This window comes from Colossoma macropomum, unplaced genomic scaffold (assembly GCF_904425465.1).
Source record: "Colossoma macropomum unplaced genomic scaffold, Colossoma_macropomum, whole genome shotgun sequence".
Classification (NCBI taxonomy): Eukaryota; Metazoa; Chordata; class Actinopteri; order Characiformes; family Serrasalmidae; genus Colossoma; species Colossoma macropomum.
In genome coordinates, this window is record NW_023494800.1 from 28,606,560 (window position 1) to 28,628,083 (window position 21,524).

The following is a 21,524-nucleotide window of genomic DNA, read 5'->3' on the forward strand; positions in this document are numbered from 1 at the left end:
TTAGGTCCCACTACCCCCTTTACTAACCATCACTTTGACATAATTGTTACCTATTCCATCACCATTTATATGCCTTATCAACTTATTATTCATTACAAATATGCCTATTTATTAGCTAATTATTGTTCTTGATTGTGGAGATGCCATGATGTCTGTTGTTTTTATAACAATGACAAGACCTTTTACTTTCTTTTTTTTTTTTTTTGAAATGTCAAAGCTTTGACATGAAGTTAAATAAATACACTATCATCAAACTGGTCACATGAAAATAAGCACTCAAGCTTATTTTGTTATCCAGGTGTATAGACTATTGCACTGTGATATTCAGAAGCAGATATAAATTGGTATTGATGCTAAATTCTACATTGTATTAAACACTAGTCACCTGACACTAGCCAGTGTTGCTGTGAACTTTTACTAGTTATGGTATCATAGAGTCATGTACGTTCAAAGTCCTGCCTCCATGTCCACACTTTCCTGATGACTACAAAGCCCAGGCAGGTAGGTCAATAAGACAAAGGTCACAATCTGAAGCTGATGACCTGAGGCTAAATCTAACCTAGAAAGCATTTTATTACTATAGTAATACTTGGAACCGAAGTACTCCAACACAACTTGAAGAATCCATTTCCACTGTCTTACACAGGTTTTCAGCTGGTAATAACAACTCTGAATTATCCCTGAACTGACCCACCATACACCATTTTAAATCACATCAGGAAGTATATTCTTTAACAAAACATATCAGAGTCATAATTGAGGTATGAAAACAGGCTGCAGTCATCTCACTGGCCAAGCCATATTGCCACGGAACATTTATTGTATTAGTTTTCCTAGCATATTATGTACACTTACAGGATAGTAATTGACATTTCTTGCAAGGTTGGTATTCATTGACTCCTGGGAGTATTTGCAAAGTAAAGCGCAGTTTTTTAGTGAATTATGAATAAGCCCCAAGTTTATGTTAAAAGTTATCCTAGAGAGAGGGAAGCAGGCTGTAGTCATCACACTAGCCAAGCCTGATTAGTGTCCATTGCAACCAGGGAGTAAGCAGCAGACTGTGCTGACTTATGAATTTTTTAGTTGACGTAGAAAATGACAATGACTTAGAGACAACTGTCATGTAATTTGGAAGTGTTGGTTTAATGGTTGTCCAAGTGGCTTTCAAAAAAGGAGATAAAAAAATGTAGAAAAAAAAATGAACACTGGTGATATCTGGGGCCAAACACAGGGGCTAAAGGATTAGCATGAATTGTATGTTTTGGAATTAATTGTATCTCTATTGAAGGAGCTGATGTCAGATTTGCTGATTACTTGGTGGAACTGGTGATAACAGGTGGTAAATATAGTGGGATATTGGGAGTAACACAGAGAAACAATCAGTGAGTTAACCTTTCATTCAAAGTGTGACTGGTGATGGTACTGGAACTTCAGCTCCAGTGAGAGTTAAATTGGCTTAGTTGGCCAGTACGGAGATACCCCCTAGCCTCTAGATTGCAGATTGAGGCAATGGGTTCAATGTTGTATTATTTCTTCTGTGAGACTGTAAATAGCTGTAAACTTAACACCTGCAGGTACCCACTACTTTGTGAAACTGTTAAAAAAGACCCCAGTTCACAGGGATCATCACTGGATAAAATGCAAAAGTTTAGGTGCCCCTGCTCAAATCACATGTTTTGGTATTTTCTAAGTGAAAATAACCACACATTCTCTACAGAGAAAACATCTGTACATTTTAATGCACAATTACTGTTAGTTTGCTGAATTTAACATAATATAGATGAAGAAGTCAGGAGTATTTTCATTCATTCCTGTTTACCCTGTTTAGCTATTACCCAAGAAATAGCACTAAATGCAATTAAACTGCACATCTGTTGATTTTAATAATTTCTCTCAGCTTTGTTGTTTTGATGATATACAGAGACTTTTCAGCTTTACATGTAATTCCTGGTGCTATCTGTTTACACAATGCTTACACTCTGTGTGTCATCTTTTCCATTGGCCTACCTTCCCTTGTGCACATGTCCTTCTATTTGTAGGTTCACTGCCTAACCTTGATGGCTATAAAAGTAAGTTACCATGTGCCTTGTTGCTAAGCTGTACGACAACAGCTGGGTAATCGGTAACTACACATATCTGTCTTAAATTTACTGACTTGTGTTGCTACTTCTTTTTATGTACGAATAATACATAAAAATGATCAGTCCAGTTAACTAACATTTACTCAAATCAATTTTGTTTGATTTACTTAAATTCACTGAAGTACATAATACTCAATCTATATTTAGATTCAAAAGTATTTAAGAATTTACTAAACATAGGTGTGGTGAACCACTTCAAATAAAATTTTTAGATAAATTTTACATTCCTTTTTTTCATGAGCATTATAAAGTGTTACCAGTGAATTTATTCATTCATCTACATTAATCTATAGTACCAGTCTAAGTTCTGCAATTATTATTAATAAAAAAAAGTTGGTTAAAAAAGTTCACATTTTGCAAACCTTTAATGTGTTAACTGTTTTAGACATACAAAGATTTAAAGATTCATTCTCTTCATTTATCTATGAACTATGAACTTTTAATAAAACATACATGGTTTATAAATAGGGCTCCATGTTGAGACATTCTATTATAACTATATACATTCATGGGCTCCGTTCTGAACACAGCTGCTGGTCTTGAACAAATACTACAATTTATATTGCAAAGCTAACAAATTTCTTGTAATTTAAAAATCATTTATGAACACATGTTCATTCACATCCACGTTACAAATTTTTCCCCATTCACTAACAGGATAAATTGCCCATGCTTGTCAAGAAAAACATGAAGAAAAACGCATGCCAAGACAGCATCTCTATCATCACTGCCAAAGTTAGAATTCTTCAGCAAGACATGGTCTCTTTCAAATAAGAAGAAATTTTAGAAGAAAGAAAGAGAGAAATGAAAATAAAGCAAGAGGCAATGCACAAACAAATGAACTGAGGCAGTTTATTTGCTAGAGTAAAATAATAATAATAAATGAATAAAGTGCATGTTAATATTACTATAATCAATGTAGCATATTAACATACTAAATATTTTTAATTATATAGTATGGATTTCCCTGAAATTTTTGTTATGCAGTGTTAATCTACTTGTTGAAATTTGAAAAAAAATGCACTACAGCCAATAGCTTTGTAACTACATTTAAATATGAAGCCACAAAAGCCAAAATTAAAATGAACTCATTATTATTGCAAAAAATACTGTATTAATACACAAATGAGCACTAACATCAGTGAGTAAATGGTAATACTTAGTATGCAATAATTTTAACATCTATACACTATACTTTGAGCAATGAGTAATGAATGACCCAGAAATACATAATGTTCAAATACTAGATTATAATCATCAGGATTCTATGTTACTGTTAGTAAACAATTTATTACAGCAAAATACACATAAATCATTGAAGAGAGAAATGCATACTAGTAACAATTTCTTGATATTTGTTCATTAGAGTTTTGATATTTCTGCCCCTAAACCATCATTAGGATTGGACATGTGTTCCTCTTCAGCTCTTGCAGTGGTAAGACTGTAAGATGAGCGTCTCATTTTACAACTGAAAGACAGATCAAAGGAAAATTGCAAGAAGACACTTGTCACTTTAGTGTTCTTGTCTTGCTAAATCATTAACACATAACAGAGAATGGCCAAAAGATTACTTAATAATGACCCTGAGTCCAAACGTCTGTTCTGAAATGCCATCAAGGACCATGAAGAAGTTATAATGCTTAACCAAACAACAGACAATAGCGTGCTTGACTTGCAGCATAAGGCTTACCCAGTAATTGTCTGCATGTGACTGATGGTCTCAGGAAGTGGCATATCAAGGCTCTCTGGAAGCAGTAGGCTCAGCAATCCAGAAAGAACACTTAGAGTGCCGATTAGGATGTAAGGCAGGGCTCTGTGATAGCCTCCTGGAACAATGAAAGAACAATAGCGTGTAACTATACAGTGGTTATTGTGTATCTGGTGTACAATGGATCCTAATACTGTGCTTTTTTATAGAGGATACAGATACTGACTTAAATTTCCAATAAGGAATCACTGCAGTAGAACAGTGGTGTCTCTTATTTGTCATCAAAATTTACAATGGGTTTGCTGTGTTAGTAAACTCTGCTACAGCCTTGTGACATTCTTTTTGGCATTTTTTGATTAGAACTTTACTTCCTTTGAAGTAAAAACATCAATATTATGCCATCTCCCTGTTTCAAATGTCAGGAAGACCACGATAAGTGAGATAACAAGCACAAGTACTGTTGTAAAATGTAGTCACAACATTTAGAAATTGTATAGAAGTGTACAACAGTATACTTTGAAAACTGAATTTGCTAAATTGATAAGAGTTTACTCACCAAAGTAGATGAAATATGGTGCAGATATGCTGCCTATTCTTGAAGCCATTGAACAAGCTCCCATAGCTGTGTTCCTCAAGACAGTGGGATATAGTTCAGCAGTAAAAGCATATACTATCGCAAATGCTGTAGTGACACCAAACTTGCCTAGCATCTCCAGCGAAATGGCAACATAATTCATGTCTGTGGCAGCAAAAGACAGAACATTCATTCAAAAAGTTGTGACAAATGGTGTCTGGCATAACACATAATTGTAAATTTGTCACAGCCCACCCAAGCCATGCATGCTTTTCCTGCAGTTTCTTATGAGTTTAAACTAAATCATATCCACTTATTCTAATACATACATATTCATGATATTCTATTTGCTATACCCAACACTAATTGTAATGTTCAGAGCTTTAATTCAACTATAAATCTCTTTCCAAAGATATAGTGAGTAGTTCAGAGGTCAAAGGGGATAAGGAGATTTTCAAAAATTAATGTATTTTTTAGGGTGGGCTTAGAAATGAAAAAAGAAAACAAGCCACACATACTCTAATCTTGTAGTTCCTATGAATTGCACCAAAGCTATAGAATTTAGTAAGCTTTAATTCATCTCACGTTGGGGCAGAAGATGTATGAAGAGTAGTACCGTTCCACCCAAAGAAAGGGTGAAGAAGAGACACAACCGTCTGGGCAAGTAGCGAAACATGAGCCAGGAAATAATATAGGCAGGCACTTCAACAGCTGCTGAGAAAAAGCAATTCAAATAGGGGTTCCCATATAGGTTGGACGTGTTCAGAGACAAGGCGAAGTATCCTATAGAGAGAGTCATCCTAAAAAAGGGGGGAAGACAAAAGTCCTGCAAAATTAACATCTAGTATTCTAAAATATAAGCTAGGTAGAGTGGTCCCACTTTATTGGTATGGTCCACTATAGATGATAATTGTGTATTATGTATTACAGCCAAATCTAGCTAATTAGCTAGAGACTAATCATATTAACAATAGTTATAACATCTTTGAGCAATAAAACAAGGCCTAAAAATTTCAGAGTTAAAACTTTCCCAAACTCCAATAACTCTAATAACAAAGGGTTACATTTAAGTACTTTGCTTTGGACAGCTGGGCTTTTATTTGTTAATAAAACAGTGTGCAGATGGACACTTACCAGACTAGGCACAGCAGAATAGTAATAGTACGGATGTTGCTGGATCTCACCAGATCACAGAGGTTGTGGGGCTGCATGGTTCCAGCCTTGTCCCTAGGCTACAGAGCATGTGACAACAAATGTGTTGCAATAAAACAGCAGTGACCACCATCGCCAAACTAAACTAAAATAAAATAAAATAAACACACACAACTACAAATAAGGCACCATCTAAAGGCCACAGCTAAGAAAACACACAAACAAGAGTCTGTAGTTGTTTAAATGGAAAATTTCCATTTTAATTAAAGTGTCCTCAATTTCTTGTTTCAGAAGCTTGTAATTGGAAGAGATCTTTTTGGAATAACACAAGAACAATAGTGTATGGCAAGAAGATATGTCCTCTGAGCTGCCCTATGGTGCCAATATGATTATGAATTACTAATTTCAATGTTTACTGTACATCATAATAATTGCTAAGTCCAAGCCTGTCTTATGAGTAAGGGTGCAGTGATAAACATATTTCAGACAACAAAATAAGCTCCAAAACTCACAACCATTAAAATTTATAAGTGCCTACCGACTAGAACCTTTTACATAACATGATAGGAGGCACCTAGATGGCTGGTTTTAATCACAGACTGTGTAAGAAATATCCAAAAAATAGGCAGTAAATAGAGACCCTCAAAAGAGACAGAGGAGCATGTCAGTGATACAGCTTTAAATTTCAATACACTGTTTTGAACATTTACATTTACCATTATCAGGATCATGACACACTTGCTTCCCAGAGTGAATGAAAGAAACAACCTCCACTTCAACTCAACCATGTCAGTGTGGATTTAATTAAGGCATTCCATCTCCATGGGGAGTCATCTCACTTTATTACAGCTCTACACAACAGCGCAAGGAATGGGGCCAAATACGTGAGAATGCATGCAGAAGGAAAGTATCTCTCTAATGAACCATACCTCATATCTAACTGTATAATTTGGTGCAAAATAATGCACATGACGAGTCTTATGAGTTAATGGCTAAAGACATAAATCATGGGAAATTACACTATTATTTAAAGTACAAATGCGCTTACCTGAGAAGGTGGAAAAATTTCTTCAGGGGCTTTGATCCCATTCCTCCTGGCAGCATCCCTCAGTATGGCCTCTGCCTCATCCACACGACCCTGAGATAGCAACCACCTTGGAGACTCTGGAACAATCCTGTGATGCCAAAAAACCGAGCTCTCTGAGTGAGCAGTCCTGCCATTTTTAGGGTTGTCATTTAATTCAGTTAAGCTCTATTCCAAGTTACACACATGCACTGCATTGTTTGTATGAATATATCATATTAACAGTCACATCATTCTAATGAGTAAATAATAACTTGTTACCTGGACTCATTTGATCAGTATAATATATGGCACACACCTACCACCAAAGTGGGATGTAGAGGAAGCCAGGTAATGTGAGGGCCAACAGTAGCATCCTCCAGCCTCTTATGAAGTAAGCCACAAGTGGAAGTACCATGTAGCCAAAGGAGAAGAAAATGCACACTCCAACAGTTGAGTAGATGATGCGGACCGGTAGGCTCAGAATCTCCATTCCTTGTGATAAAGTAGTGTATTAAGAGAGCAAAAGCATATTCTGAATCCACACAGCCAAAAAAATTCCAAATTTTAACTTTATGACTTTCACTCTTAGCTCAAATTCTTGTAATAGCGAATGTTAAACAACTTGTATATTCGGGCATCATTATGGGTAAAAACAAAATAAATGCATGTCCACTGTTTATCTTAAAAAAGACATTTAGCTTGACATAAAAGATAGTGTGAAATTCACTTCTACACGCGTACCTAAAACAAATGCAGCCACATAGTTTGAAATCTGTCCCATCCCAACGACAAAGAACAGTGAACAGAATACAACCCACGATGGAGAGAAAACCTGAATGAGAGTGAATATTGTCTGAACTCCCATAGTTAAAAACAGCACGATTTTCCTTCCAAACCTGCAAGTGAAAAGAAAATTTTTGAAAATTAAAGTACAAGTACATAATTGATTCAAATATAAAAGGTTTTTCCATGTATGAGAGGACAGAAAACTACGCATTTTTTAACTATATAATTTATCACAAATGTGACAAACTACATAGTCCCTGTGATGTAATGTGATGTCCATACTGGTGAAAATAAAGCATCAAATCCTGACAGTTGCTGTCTCGCCTAATATTATATGTCACATATTCTGGCACATTACAGGCTTCTAAAGTATTGTGAAAAAATAAATTTATGTACACAATTTTTCCTCCCTTTTTTCCCCATTTGTTAGTCATAGCCAGTGCCCACCCTGCTGACATGCTCCCCTTGCACAATAGATAACTAATCTGAGAAGGCAAGGATTAATCTCAGAACCCAGAATATCTGTAAATCTTGCACTATGCAACTCAGAAGAGATTCTAGAGGCAAGCTACTGATTACTTGAACCAGTAACCTCTCAATAATGCCAACTCTGCAAAGTTCCCGCTGAGCGTGCAAGGCGATTTAGACTACTTCAAATCCTACACAAATCCTATACTACAAATCCTGTTGAGCATTCTCTAGCTTTGCTGTAGGTTTTGTACAACCTAATTTTAACACAAAATAGCTACTGAACATGTACATTACTGCTAGCTTGGTACTACCATAATGTAACAAATCCCATACAGTGGAAATTAGCATTATGGAACAGCGTTAATCAGATGAACAAATGCTATTTACAGGAAATGTTTCCAGACCCTGATTAAGCCTAAATCTAGAGTAAAAAAAAACTTCCAATGAAGATTCACCATCAGTCCCAGACTAGGCTTAACCCATGTCCAGGAAACTGGCCAAATAAGTGAAGGCCTCTGTATTAAATGTTGCTAAATAATCATATACACGGCTGTCATGTTCACAATTATATGACAATTTAAAAAGTTTATATGACTTGATTAAAACAGCATTATAAATCAGCATTATAATGCCTTTAAACACATTATACTGAATTTGATACTTGCAGATGCTGATGTCTCTCACAATAGATACACCTATTTATATCATTTTTTGTCACAATGTTTTTTTTATTTATTTATTTATTTTTTTTTTAGCTTTTTGAAAATGCTTCTTAGTTTATCTTTTTCTACTAAAGAATTTTGTAATCTTGAAATCTTAAATGAAATTCTCTGCACCAAAAAGGTACCAAATGCTGCCACCTCTATCACTACCTATTCTGCCCAAAATTTAAACCAACAAAATGGTTTAAAAAGTCACACAGACATCCATTTTAATGCAATATGTTTTCAAAGCATGTTTCTGTTAGTACTGTAAATAATGTTCACATAATTGTAAACATTTATGACGTACATTACCAACCCTCATGTTCTCCTAGCAGATCTAAAGATCTATAGGTGAAATCTGCCCCGTGAACAGGAAATACATTCCCACTGTATTCAATGCCAAGGCACACTTATATGAAGAACATAATTTCTTGACCACCTAGAAACATGCAAAGGCATGAATAGAGAATGTGATTTAAGTGTACTTGGTGTACCTGGATGTGCCCTTCATCCTCACCAAGGAGGATAGAAGGAGGGAGGAAAAACACATACAGGCGACAGACGATTAGGATGGCAAGAAAACAGAGGAGCACGTGTAAAAGAGAAAATTACCCAGGACACCATGTAAATTTACTCTGTTCAAAGATGGCTATACTTCAACAGATTTTGTCAGCACACACAAAAATCTGGTGAATCCTTTTTGAAGTATGTTGATAATCTGAGGGGCTTTGGTAGCTTCTATAATTAGAGTTATTTGAGATCAGCTTGAACATACCAACAAACCCTAAATTAGGGAGAAATTGCTAATTTCACCAGATGATTTAATTCTTAAGCAGGCTGTGGACAAGATAAAGGAAATATCTTGTCTTTGGACCATTTTTATTCAAATACAGTGGTTCTTCTAAAAGTGATATTTGCACTAAAAATAACAAAAATATTGGCAAAAATCCCTAAAGATCACCTGGATTATGAATGCTCCGTTTACTCAGACAAGACCATCTTTAAAACTAGGGCCTCTATCATGGATGGAGCATAACACCAACCACAAGATCTTGTTCCATTCTGAGAATCTGGCAAACAACCCATAAACTCATTTAGGTCTTCTCTCAGAAAAGTTACAGTGCATGCATGTCCAGACAGGCCATAGTGAAACATATGAGCATGTAGAATCAGAGCTGTCTGTGTGCTATTGTGTTTCTATTGCTACATATATTTCTGAACATTTACATTACTAATTTGTTGGACACAAGCACATTTATTCCCATTCATGATCATTTGCTATTTCGGTTGTCAGAAATGACAGCGTCTGCGACAGCATGGGTGAAATGAATGTTATTTTTAAAACTGTTTCACTACCGTCTCCTTAGACCTCCTTTTTCCACAAACACAAATGCAAAACCTATTTTGGGTAAGAGTAAGACATAGGGGAGGTCATGATTCTGCTGCGAGTAGTGCGTTTATTGAAACACCAGCAGAAAGGCAGATAACACAGCATGAATATAGCAGGGAGGTCATCACCAGCCATATATCTGTGCTTCACAGTAGAACACTCAACCAAACTACCTACAAGCCCACTGCCTGACACAAAATGACCTAGGTCACATATACACATTTTAAATGAAAAGAACACAACAAAAACAACAAACAGTCCCTTTTCCAGTGAGTGCATGCCTCCCACGAGCATCCTCATATGGCCATGCCTCCCCAGCCTCTATGGCAGCAGTGGGATGCAATATAGCCTCCCATTTAAAGGTTGACTGTCCCAGCCACCCACAACCTTGAGCCAAACCCCTTGGCGTACCCAGTCCTGGCCAGCACAAATGGCGTGGGGCACTCACTTTTCAGTGGTAAACACCCCGTCCTCATCTGGGGCTGTGTCCTTGGCATGGCTCCTCCGTGCGAATAGCAATATGCCCCATAGTGCACCAAGTCAAATCCTGGTGTGGTAGGGGCAATGGCAGCAACAGCGCTGCTCTGACCAACCACTTTCTATGCCACCCACCCCACTATCAACGCTGGCACAAGTGCCATGACTCCACCATGGACGATGGTCGCCTTCCAGCCATTTGACATGGGCCCCTTGGTGTGTGTGAGCATGCCTGGTCACAGCAGGGATACTGGCATGCCCATGATTGTGAGCGCGATAAGCTGTCTGCCATCCACGCTGCACTCAATCCACAGTAACATATGGGCAGGAAATTTATTGTAAATTTGTATGGATGCGGTCTTTACTGTTTTGCTGGACAAAATGATGCCCTTATGCCAGGCCTGCACTTCTACAACTCCACACTTTAACTGAAATGTGTATTCATGCACCAAGTTATGAAAAAAACTGTACTGTGAACAGTTCTGTTTATGAAGTCTTTGAAAACTACATGTTTCTTGACAATTATGGCCTACTTAAACTACAGTGTTAGGGGAAAAATATTATTATTATTACTTTATTATTATACTAGACTCACTTTCTCTAAAATAAAAGTATTGAACATCTATTTTGTTATAGTCTTTATTCTGAACATCCAGAAAGCAGGCAGGAACATAAATGTGGTGCGGATCCATGAACTAAACAGAAAACACGATAATACAGAGAACTAAATGGACTAAGAAAACCAGTAAACATTAACTGTACATAAATACAAAGAAAACATGAGCAGAGAAAACCAAACACTATGAACACGAACTTAAACATGAAACTGAACACAAGTATAACCACGAAAATGAACTTGAACATGAACTGGAAACAGAGAACAAGAAGCACAGAACTGAAAAAACAAACAATGAGCAGGGAGGATGAACGAGGAACAGTAACACAAATCGAGAACAAAGAGCACAAGGGTACAAGAGAAATACAGGCCAAAAAATTAGGGAAAAATAGAGGTATATATACACACAAACACTCAAGACGAGGAACAGCTGTGGACAATGACAGCGACAGAGGAAGCAACAGGCGTGGGCTGAAGACATGGCAGAACAGGGGAGAAGCTAACAACAACAAAAACACATGGACTAGAAAACATAGGCACATGGCACAGGAAAACATAACAAACTTTAATTAATTAATTAATTAAACTCATCTAACCAATAATTTGAACATCCAAAAAATGACTTGGTTTTGCAACCCCCCCTCCCCTTCAACAGTGTATGAAAATCACATGTACCTGACTGAAATACATGTTATGTCTTTTCAATGAAATGCAAAGTAGTCTATTACACTCTTGTAGTGTGAAAAATATTTGATTTAACTTAATAAAGGTAATAACCTGGCTGCCTAACAGAATGTTGATGCCTTTATGAATTTAGCCATTTTTTGATTAAAAAATTACCCTAGATTTTTGGAACTTTTGCATGTACAGACTATCAAAGAAGTTGTCATTGTAGATGTATTTTCAGAAATTGTTAGACCAGTGCATTGGGCTGCAAAAATAATATATTGTTTTATATCAAAAGAACAAAGAACAGTAGAACAAATTACCTTCATCCTATTCAGCTCACTAACCAGGAAACTCTTCTTAAGTAAAAGACAAAAAGAATGGCACCTCTGGCCAAGAAGCTATTCCTATCAGTCTCTTTCATCCAAAGAATTTTATTAATATACTAGAGTAAACTGCTTCATAATACAGTTCAAAAGTAAAGGAATGCAAGGATGTCCCACTAATACATTATGGAAACACTGTACAAAATCTTTAAATCACTGAAAAACAGGCTACTGGCTTTGTCTAAAATCTGAGAGAGAACCCCAAAATTTTAGTCCATTTATCCACCATCATCTTCTGAATGAATGTATGGCTCATTTAGCAAAATTAATGCCATTAAAAAAAAAAAAAATCTGTGTTAAAGGTGAGTGGATATTAAAAATATCACCTGTCAGATAGTTGTCCAGAGATGAAGGATCCAATGAGGACACCACAGAAGAAAAGTGATGAAGTCAAAGGAGCTTTCCAGTCATCTGAGCATACCAAGTCCCACTGCCAACAACCAAACAACACAGCAACATCCCAATTCAATGCATAAAAATATCACATAATCAATCACATGTAATCAGTGCTCACAGGGTATTTTAAAGACATCATAAATCATTGGTTTCATTTTCATTGTTTTTATTATGATTTTTATACCATTTGAATTCACCAGCTGCCCTTTACCTTTTGACAAAGAATGGTCTACTTGAAAGTGTCCTACATTACATTTTGTTTTGGGTTTTGTCACAACAGTGACAGTATTCTGCAACAGGCATTACTTTTCAGAAGCTTGTATTTGCTCTTTTCTGATTTATACCATTGTCAACATTACACATAACAAAATTCAAATGTGTAGGTTCACTGGATGTTTTAGATAGTAAATAAAATGGCTATGAAATATAAAGTTCTCAACAATGCACCATTTTAATGATAATAAAACTTTTTATAATGGGGGTGGCACAACATGGAAATGTATTTATTATAGCCTTCTATTAGTATATCAGCATCCTGTATATAACAACAAAACATTTCATCACATTAGTCTGAATGACAATCATGAACTGAAATTACTTATTATTTTTAAAAATGCATGATCAGCATGATCTATGCTCTGGAAAGGACTCGCAGCCGAGGCTTCCTCTCTGATTCGATTTGCTCTCTATATTCTTTCATTCTGCTTTCATTCTGTCCATTGTCCATGTCTCCTTGATCACTTTCCTTCCTTTATACTGTCCTTTCTTTCTCTGCCATCTCTGCCTTTTACTGAGTATTCTGGCATTTGCTAAAACTGACAAAATTGTTAGAATTGTGTTGAATTATGTTTATGTACAACATCATTCCACACAATAGCTTATTTAGATAAAGCCTGTAGGCTTAAGATTTTTTTTTACACCATTTTCAGCTTCAATCCTTGCAGTCTTTTGTACAGCACACCACACAGAGTCAATATGGTAGGTAGTAACAATGTTGATACCTACAGTCGTATGCAAAAGTTTGAACACTCCTAGTCAAATGCCAAGTTTGTTGATTTTCTATATGAAAGTAAGTTAAATGAAATGAAAGTAAGTCTTTTTGCACAATTTTTAATGCATAATTTCTATATATTTCCTAAGTTTAATAAATTGGAAAAAAATAAAATGCAAACTGTGGCCTATGGTAAAAAAGCTATGATACATTTTCTATTTTATTTTTTCTTTTCTGTTTAATTTAGCAAATAAGCAGTAACTGTGCATTAAAATGTAAAAGTGTGTTCTTTGTGAGGTTGTATATCACTTAAATTAACAAAACATGCAATTTGACCAATGGACACAAACATTTGCATACGACTTAATATGGACCACTCTACCTAATCAGTTAAAAAAAAAAACAAACAAAAAAAAAACACATGAAAGTATTCAGACCCAAGAATTATGTTATGATCTATCGAAAGGCATTAATTGAGACAGTGATATTTATAAGGTACTTTCTATTTGGAGGTGGCTGTCCCAAACCCTAACAAAATAAAATTACATTAAAATGAATTAATTAATTAAAATTAATTTTTTGTCCCCTGCATTTTAGGAACTGAGACTGCATCTCTGTTCTTCATGCCCCCAGGGTGAGCAGTTGAATCTCACTGGTTTGAAGTTTTGAACTTTGTTTTTTAATAAAAATATGATTTTATGTGTGTACAACTGTACAAAGCTGTTTTCACGTGTTGTACTGGCTTTTTGATTTTTTGGTCGTTAACATGGATACTATGAATACCATGTGTGCTAAAAATAAACTGAACTGCATTTGTACTGAGCAAACGTTCACATGTTCAAAACACTTTAAGCCAGAAAATTTAAAGAAAGAAATATAGCCGCAAGCAGCAATCTGCGGGGTCCAAGCACCAGGACGACATCGAGGAGTAAAGATTATGCATAAAAAGATTATTTCGCCAAAATTCCCTTTTTAATTCCCTTCTCATTATTTCCGGTCAAATTAAATTAGAATATTAAAACTTACTGCAACATCATTTTTTGAGGGGTAGTTGTGAGATTTGTGCACTAGATGAAATGAGAAATGAGATACCACAAATGACTACACTGGTGTAACCCTCAACACACGTACTACTAATAACATTAACACTTACTTTTTCCAACATATTTACTACATTTATTGTGAGATCCTATTTAGAGATGTGGTAATATAGCCTTTTTGGTCTCTTAGCCAAAAAATTGTAACTCTGTTTACTGGATGGAAAAGTTGTTGCCCTTTATTACAACATTACTTCTCACTGTAGGTCTCTGGGGGCCTATGTATTTATTTATCCCCTTCAAATACATGATTTATTTGTATTTTGCATTCTGTGATACAACATTAACTCAAAATGCCGGAATGGGTGATGGAATGTTTGCAGTCTCTTCAGCTATAGCATGGATTAGACCAATTTCAAACCTTCCTTTTTAAGTAAAGTCCTAGAAAAAGTTGTTTTCATGCAATGAAGTTCATTTCCATTTCTTCTGATAATCAAGACTCTGTTGACAGGCTTATCAGCTGACTGTCAGATATTTCCTAGTGGATGCCACAAAATTGTCTACAACTAAATCATGAAAAAACTGAAATACTGATCCTTGGAAATAAAATTCAGAGAAAAATGATTTAGGAGAAGCTTGGTTCTTCATATACCAAACCTAAAGTACCAAATCTGAGTGTAATCTTAGACTCTGAGTTCTGTTTTATCCCACATGTAAACACAGTCAGTAAAGTAGCTTTTTATCATTTGAGAAATATTGCTAAAGTTTGGCCATTTCTAGATTCAGATTCTAACAAAAGCAAAAACGAGAGTTTTAAAGGCTCTAAATGACCACTGCTTATATCACAGAATGACTGTCTGTTTATGTTCCAGCATGTGACCTTAGATCTGCAGATACTGGCCTTCTGCAAACACCTTCTGGAAAACATGGAGAAAACGTAGAGAGGCATCTTTCAGTTTTTATGCTTCTAAACTGTGGAACTCAATTCCACTCTTTCACTTAGTGCTTGATTACAATTCTTTGTGTCTTTTATTTGATCTGTGTCAATGTCTTACATGACTTTAAATTAATACTCATACTTCTATTACTATTAAGCCTTATCACCTCCTGTAAAGCACTGAGCTGCCACCGGCATGAAAAGTGCTCAATTAATAAGGCTTATTATTATTATTATTATTATTATTATTATTACTACATTAAGTGTAATTAAGTTTTAGCTTCCTGACTGCATGTAGCAAGTATTTTAAGTGTGTTTTTGCACTTCAATAAAGTTGTGATTTTGTGTATTTCCAAGACTACTCTTTTTAGAACAAGACCATTCTGTAAAACAGACAATCAGCAATGGTACAGCACATCCCAATAGGTTAAGGTTTTTATACCTTTTTTCCATATCTCTGTTACACTTGATTAACATAGATGATATGAACGATCCCCCCTTTTAAGTTGGCTGCATATGGGTTTTATAAGGGTGTTACCTAAAAAATCCAATTGAAATACAAGTTTGCTAAATCAATATTCATGGAATGAAAGCTTTTATTTTTTATCAAAACAGTAACAGTGTAAATGAACAGACTAATATTGATCAAAATGTTGTTAAGGATAAACTTGGACAGATTCGGAGTTGGGCAAGAGAGGTCGTTGATTATCACTTCCAGTCAACATCAGTTATTTCAACATATTAAAATCCAAACCATTCATCTTTCACACTTGTATTTTGAATTTTGGAAGTAAAACACTATGTATAAATATATAAGCTTTTGCCACTGTTATTCCATGTTACACAGAAACATTTGCAAAGTAAAACTGATGTTTCCTATATTATGCTTCAGACACTAATCATGCAAATACCACCTGCCACCATAATTAGGTGTTCTTCTCAACTTCTCAATGACGCATCGCATCCCCCCAAATCCAACATGCCAGACTCATCATGGCCCCGCTGATAGAATCAGTGCTTCCCTTTAAGAATGAACGAATGCCCTGCTGTCCTCTTCAACAATGTGAATTCAACAATGTGCAGACCTATTAGGTAAGAAACCTTAAGATTGCTTGCATTTGGGACAGACTTGTGCAATGTGCAGGTTCCGCATTGGTCATGAGCTAATTGAGCAAATTTGCTTATCTGCAGTGGTTCAATTAAGATTACAAGCAAAATACAGCTCAATGTCAAGTTAAATTAGTAAACAAATGATACAATATTGCCAAAAGGGGGTGCTGTTTACATTGCCTGGACAAGGTTATCACAACATCGTCACAAACTCATTATTACATAACGTTGCCATGTGGTATTTATGACAACCTATTGGTAACTTTGTAAAATTCCATTAAGGTCCATGCCGACATAATGAAACTTCTGAGGATTCTAGAAGGTTGTGACAACTTACTGACAACGTTGCAGTACATTGTCTCAACGCTGTCAGATAAAGTTGTCACAACTTCCTATGAAATTACATTTCAACATTTTTACAACTTACAGGCACCAAAACAATAGATGGTCACCATACAGCCTCAGGGTTTTCGCATCTGCAATTGTGCACTGCATGACCGTGAGGTGAGAACGGCTTGGACCCCTATTTCCTGCATCTTGTAACCCCAGTTATTTTAGAATCTTTAGTGAACAGCCAACTCAATTTCTTTATATAAATTCCGTCCTGCTTAACTTTCAGTGTGTCTTTAGAGAAAAGCACGGCACCATCTCACTGGTTTTAAATGATCTCTACATGGTCTCTGACAGGAAGAAGCACTGTATTGCCATTTTAATTGACTTAACAAAAGATTTTGCCACTGTTGACTAAAGACTTTTTTTTTGGAATACTTACAAATGATTGGTATTTACAATAATGCAATGGTCCCCTATTACCTTTCAGACACATACAGAGTACACATCAGATTTAACATCCATAACCAAAGGGGTCCCACAAGGCCCAATCCTAGGTCCAGTTTTATTTAACACACACACACACACACACACACACACACACACACACACATATATATATATATGTATATATATATATATATAAAATCTCACTGCCTCAGCCTCAGACTGCAAAGTGCACTTGTACAAAAATGACAAGATTTTATACTGTTCTGCTGAATCTGTTCATGCAGCAACAGAAAAACTCCAATGCTTATTTAACACCTTACAGAATGCGCTATACAAGCACAATTTAGTTTTAGATGCCAAGCAAGTTGACAGGATCCTGACAGGATCCAGCACTGAGTGAGCCACAGAGAATAGGTACCTTGGTATTTGGGTGGATTAACCTTGGTATTTGGGTGGATTTAAATCTCATATTAATAAACTAATCAGTATGTGCAGACAGAGGTTTGGATTCCTATATTGAAATAAATCTTATCTGCCTATGTATGCTACAAAAAGAGTCGTGGAGGCAAGCGTACTATCAGTACTGGACTACGGTGATGTGGCTTCTGGACATGCGTCCATCAGTACCCTCAAAATCACTAGACTCAATCTATCACTCCACCTTGCAATTCATTATTGGCAACCTTTACAACACTCACTACTACAGACTGTATATATAAAGTTGGTTGGTCCTCATTAGCAGCACGATGGGAAACACAGCGGCTTATTTTTATTCATTATTTACTCCGGCCATATGCCATCTTATATCTTATCTATGAGCTCTATAAATAACAATACTTATCAGACCTGCTCCTGTGACTGGATCACCTTTCAGGTACAGAGAGTTTTTACTGAACTGGGAAAATTTGCTTTTGGCTACAGTGCACCAGTGAACTGGAATTTACTACAAGAATCTCTGAAACTTGGCCCGCTGGTGTCATGCAATTATTTCAAACTTTTAGTCTCTAACCACCTTCAGACAGCCTTTTTTAATTGAGCTTAACTTTTCCTTTCTCCTTTGTATTTAATTTTACAGTTATCTTATTTTTTTATTTACTTTTTTCTTATCAATATGTTTATTTTATTTTATCTCAATCTATTTCTGCTTTTAAATATTTATATTTATTACCTTTTATAATCCTTAGTTTGTCTATTTATCATTTTGTGTTGAAATCTTATTAGTTGGTTTACTATCTTGGTTTAATTTTAAATTTTTCTCTCAATCAAAGGATAATTGTTCTCTTAATTATTTTCCATTTATTTTGTGTGTTTTTTCTGTTATTTTGTTTATGTAGTTTTGTTAATTTTAATTTAACCTGATTAAATTCCTTTGTATATTTTTTCAGTCTCTAATGTTGTAAATGTTGGGCTACACTGTAAATGAAGGTCACCATCGATGTATTTCGAGTGAAAATACAAGCTGATTGATTGATCGATTGTAACAATTACAACTGGGCTTTAGACTCTTTGCTACAGAAAATAACTACTTAAATGTTAGCCAATTCATTTCTATTCATGTGTGTGTATATATATATATATATATATATATATACACACACACACACACACACACACACACACATACATATATATATATATATATATATATATATATATATATATATATATATATATATATATGCATACATATACATATATACATATATGCCTTACATGACCGCCAGCTGTATCGAAATGTCCAGTTTAAACCAACTATTTGGAGACAAGTGGAGTGAGTTAAGCTCAGGTGGTTTAAAATTATGCCTGTGATAACAAAGAGAAGAATAACGTGATATGGAAGTTGATACGGTTACTGCATTCCGGAGTTATAGCCGGTAGAAATCCGAATCGCTAACCGCAAGCCAACTTAACGACGGTATGCCACCATCCCAGACGATCAACCTACCTCAGTGACGATGGTGGAAACGTATGTTTCTCGGTCATACTCCCATCCGTCCACACAGCGCTCCTGTTCTATGGCAGATACGTTCACGTCTACCCACGGTACCAAGCCCCTGTCAGAATGACTTTTCAGCACATCCAGTTTGTACCTCGAGCATTCACTGGCTCTGCCGTTCGCTTCTATGGGAATAGAAACGTTCTTCCATTCAGCAGTGATATTTACACCAGCGGGAATGTGGCAATGATGGGGCGGCGTGTCGCCGATAAACACGATGGACAAGCCTGTGAAACCATTCGGGATAATGCTGGAACATAACAGAAAGAACACAGTCTTTTGAAATGTACCCCAGTCTCCGAGAAAAGCCGTTCTGTGGTCGTAGTCTGAGGAGGACATCGCCAACGGCAAAAGAAACTCTTCAAACGCCGGCGCGGAAGTGAGGCTCAAGTATGAAGTTTGTGTTTTATAGGGAGGTGGAGGAGGATGAGGGGAGGGGAGGGGAGGAGAGGGAAGGGCGGGCGATTGTGCAGATTTGTGGCGACTTGCGTGCTAATAGCCCTCCCTGCTGGAGAAACTTCCGACTACAAGTGATTTCCAAAGCCATGCTCAGGTGCTTTGCACTTTCAAAACAAGTAGTTTTCCGTCGCTACAGCGACTTTTTTTTTTAATATAGTTCAACTAAAAACCAGGATACTTAATCAATTTTTCAAGAGTAAAAGCGGATAAAACGTTATGGGTACATTTTATGTGAAATTATTTATTACCTTTTTCTGTGAATATTGGCTGTAGACAAGGATCGGGGAACTTCTCTCCAGGTTAGAGTTAAGCTGCTCTATGCCAACATCCAGTCATTTCAGCTATTTTTTTTTACTGCAGCGAGTCACTTTGAGGCAAACTGAAGTTCCAAAGCACGTCGGCATTCATTTTCAGTTCTATTCGCGTAAAGTAAATTGAGGGGAATATGTGTGGTAAAGGTAGTATTACTGTGTGTAACAGAGAGAAAATACACAGGCAGTTTCTTAAGAAATCTCTCTCTGTCTCTCTCTCTCTTTCTCAAAAACTGACTACTATTCCGTGAGCCTGCACTTTTCTTAAACTTTAAACCCCAGCGTATTTTTCAAGCTATTAAATGGTAAATTAGTCCTCTCTAGTTCTCTCAGCTCTTTTACCAAAACGATGATTATTGCCTTTTACACATCACCATGGGTTACTTGTCCAGCATCAATGATACCCAATTACATTGCCCTATTGCCCAGGCTTATTGGACAGTCCTTTATGCTGCCAGCACATAATCAGCAAATGATTAGTCCTAAGCAAGAAAGGACACTAGATGTGATGTGGATAAGAACATCTGACCATATGATGCACATCAGGTAGAGTAAGTATTTACAGTATCTGTGATCTGTTTTAAATTGTTTTTTTTTTTTGTTTTTGTTTTTGTTTTTAGCTAGAGAATGTAAAGTCATGTATTGTTTAGTTTCTGTTCCTTTATTTGTTCCCATACAATAAAAATATAACATTCTGTTAATACAAGATAAAGACAACACGAGTAAACACAAAATGCAGCTTTTAAATAATATTTTTTGATCATTTAAAAGCTGCATTTTGATCATTGATCATATTGAAGATAAACATTTATTCAATACATATATGAAGTAATTGCTCTCCTAATAACTAACCTAAAAAAATGTGATTCAAGTCAGCACTTTGACTTGGTCACTCCAAAACCTTAACTTTGTTTCTTTTTAGAGGTGGACTCGCTTGTGTGCTTCAGGTCATTGTCCTGCTGCATAGCCCAGCTGCGCTTGAGGCTTTAGGTCACAAACTCTCCCTCGGGATTGTCTGATAGAGAGCAGAATTCATGGTTCTTTATGCCAGACGTAATGGGACATGTCTTCCAAAAAGTTCCACCTTTGACTCATCAGTCCAAAGAATATTTTTGGCAAATGCAAGACGAGTTCATATGTCCTTTCTGGTCGGCAGTGGGTTGCACCTTGCAACTTTCCCATGGGTGCCATTTTTGCCCAGTATATTTCATATTGTGGAACTGTGTACATTGACCTTAACTGAGGCAAGAGAGGCCTGCAGTTCTTTAGATGTTTGTCTGAGTTCTTTTGTGGCCTCCTGGATGAGTCTTTGATGTGCTTTTGGTGAAATTTGGGTAGGCTGGCCACTCTTCATTTGTGGATAATGGCTC

The 21,524-nt window shown here is 36.2% G+C and overlaps 1 protein-coding gene across 2 annotated transcripts; it reads right to left on the bottom strand.

The window, feature by feature from the left end:
* Positions 1–2,964: 2,964 nt before the first annotated feature.
* On the bottom strand, positions 2,965–19,792 carry slc22a21 (solute carrier family 22 member 21). 2 transcript variants are annotated; one of them, XM_036588341.1, is made up of 11 exons: positions 19,675–19,770; positions 19,334–19,509; positions 12,464–12,567; positions 7,383–7,537; positions 6,962–7,133; positions 6,624–6,750; positions 5,558–5,655; positions 5,009–5,223; positions 4,406–4,588; positions 3,832–3,967; positions 2,965–3,609 (listed from the first exon to the last, which is right to left on the bottom strand). In XM_036588341.1, the coding sequence occupies exons 1-11, from the start codon at positions 19,721–19,723 to the stop codon at positions 3,504–3,506; spliced, it is 1,521 nt and encodes a 506-aa protein (XP_036444234.1). In that variant the 5' UTR covers positions 19,724–19,770; the 3' UTR covers positions 2,965–3,503. The 2 variants fall into 2 exon arrangements, with proteins under 2 accessions (XP_036444234.1, XP_036444233.1); XM_036588340.1 differs by having other exon boundaries at positions 2,966–3,609; positions 19,334–19,792.
* Positions 19,793–21,524: the final 1,732 nt, after the last annotated feature.

What these genes read in the sequence shown, in the direction of transcription:
- slc22a21 (XM_036588340.1), bottom strand. Translation starts at nt 19,723, where the DNA reads ATGTCCTCCTCAGACTACGACCACAGAACGGCTTTTCTCGGAGACTGG. An exon ending in ATTCTGCTGTGCCTAGTCTG is followed by an intron (nt 5,224 to 5,557) that starts GTAAGTGTCCAT and finishes CCCCTTTTTTAG; the next exon opens with GATGACTCTCTCTATAGGAT. An exon ending in ACCATATTTCATCTACTTTG is followed by an intron (nt 3,968 to 4,405) that starts GTGAGTAAACTC and finishes TCATTGTTCCAG; the next exon opens with GAGGCTATCACAGAGCCCTG.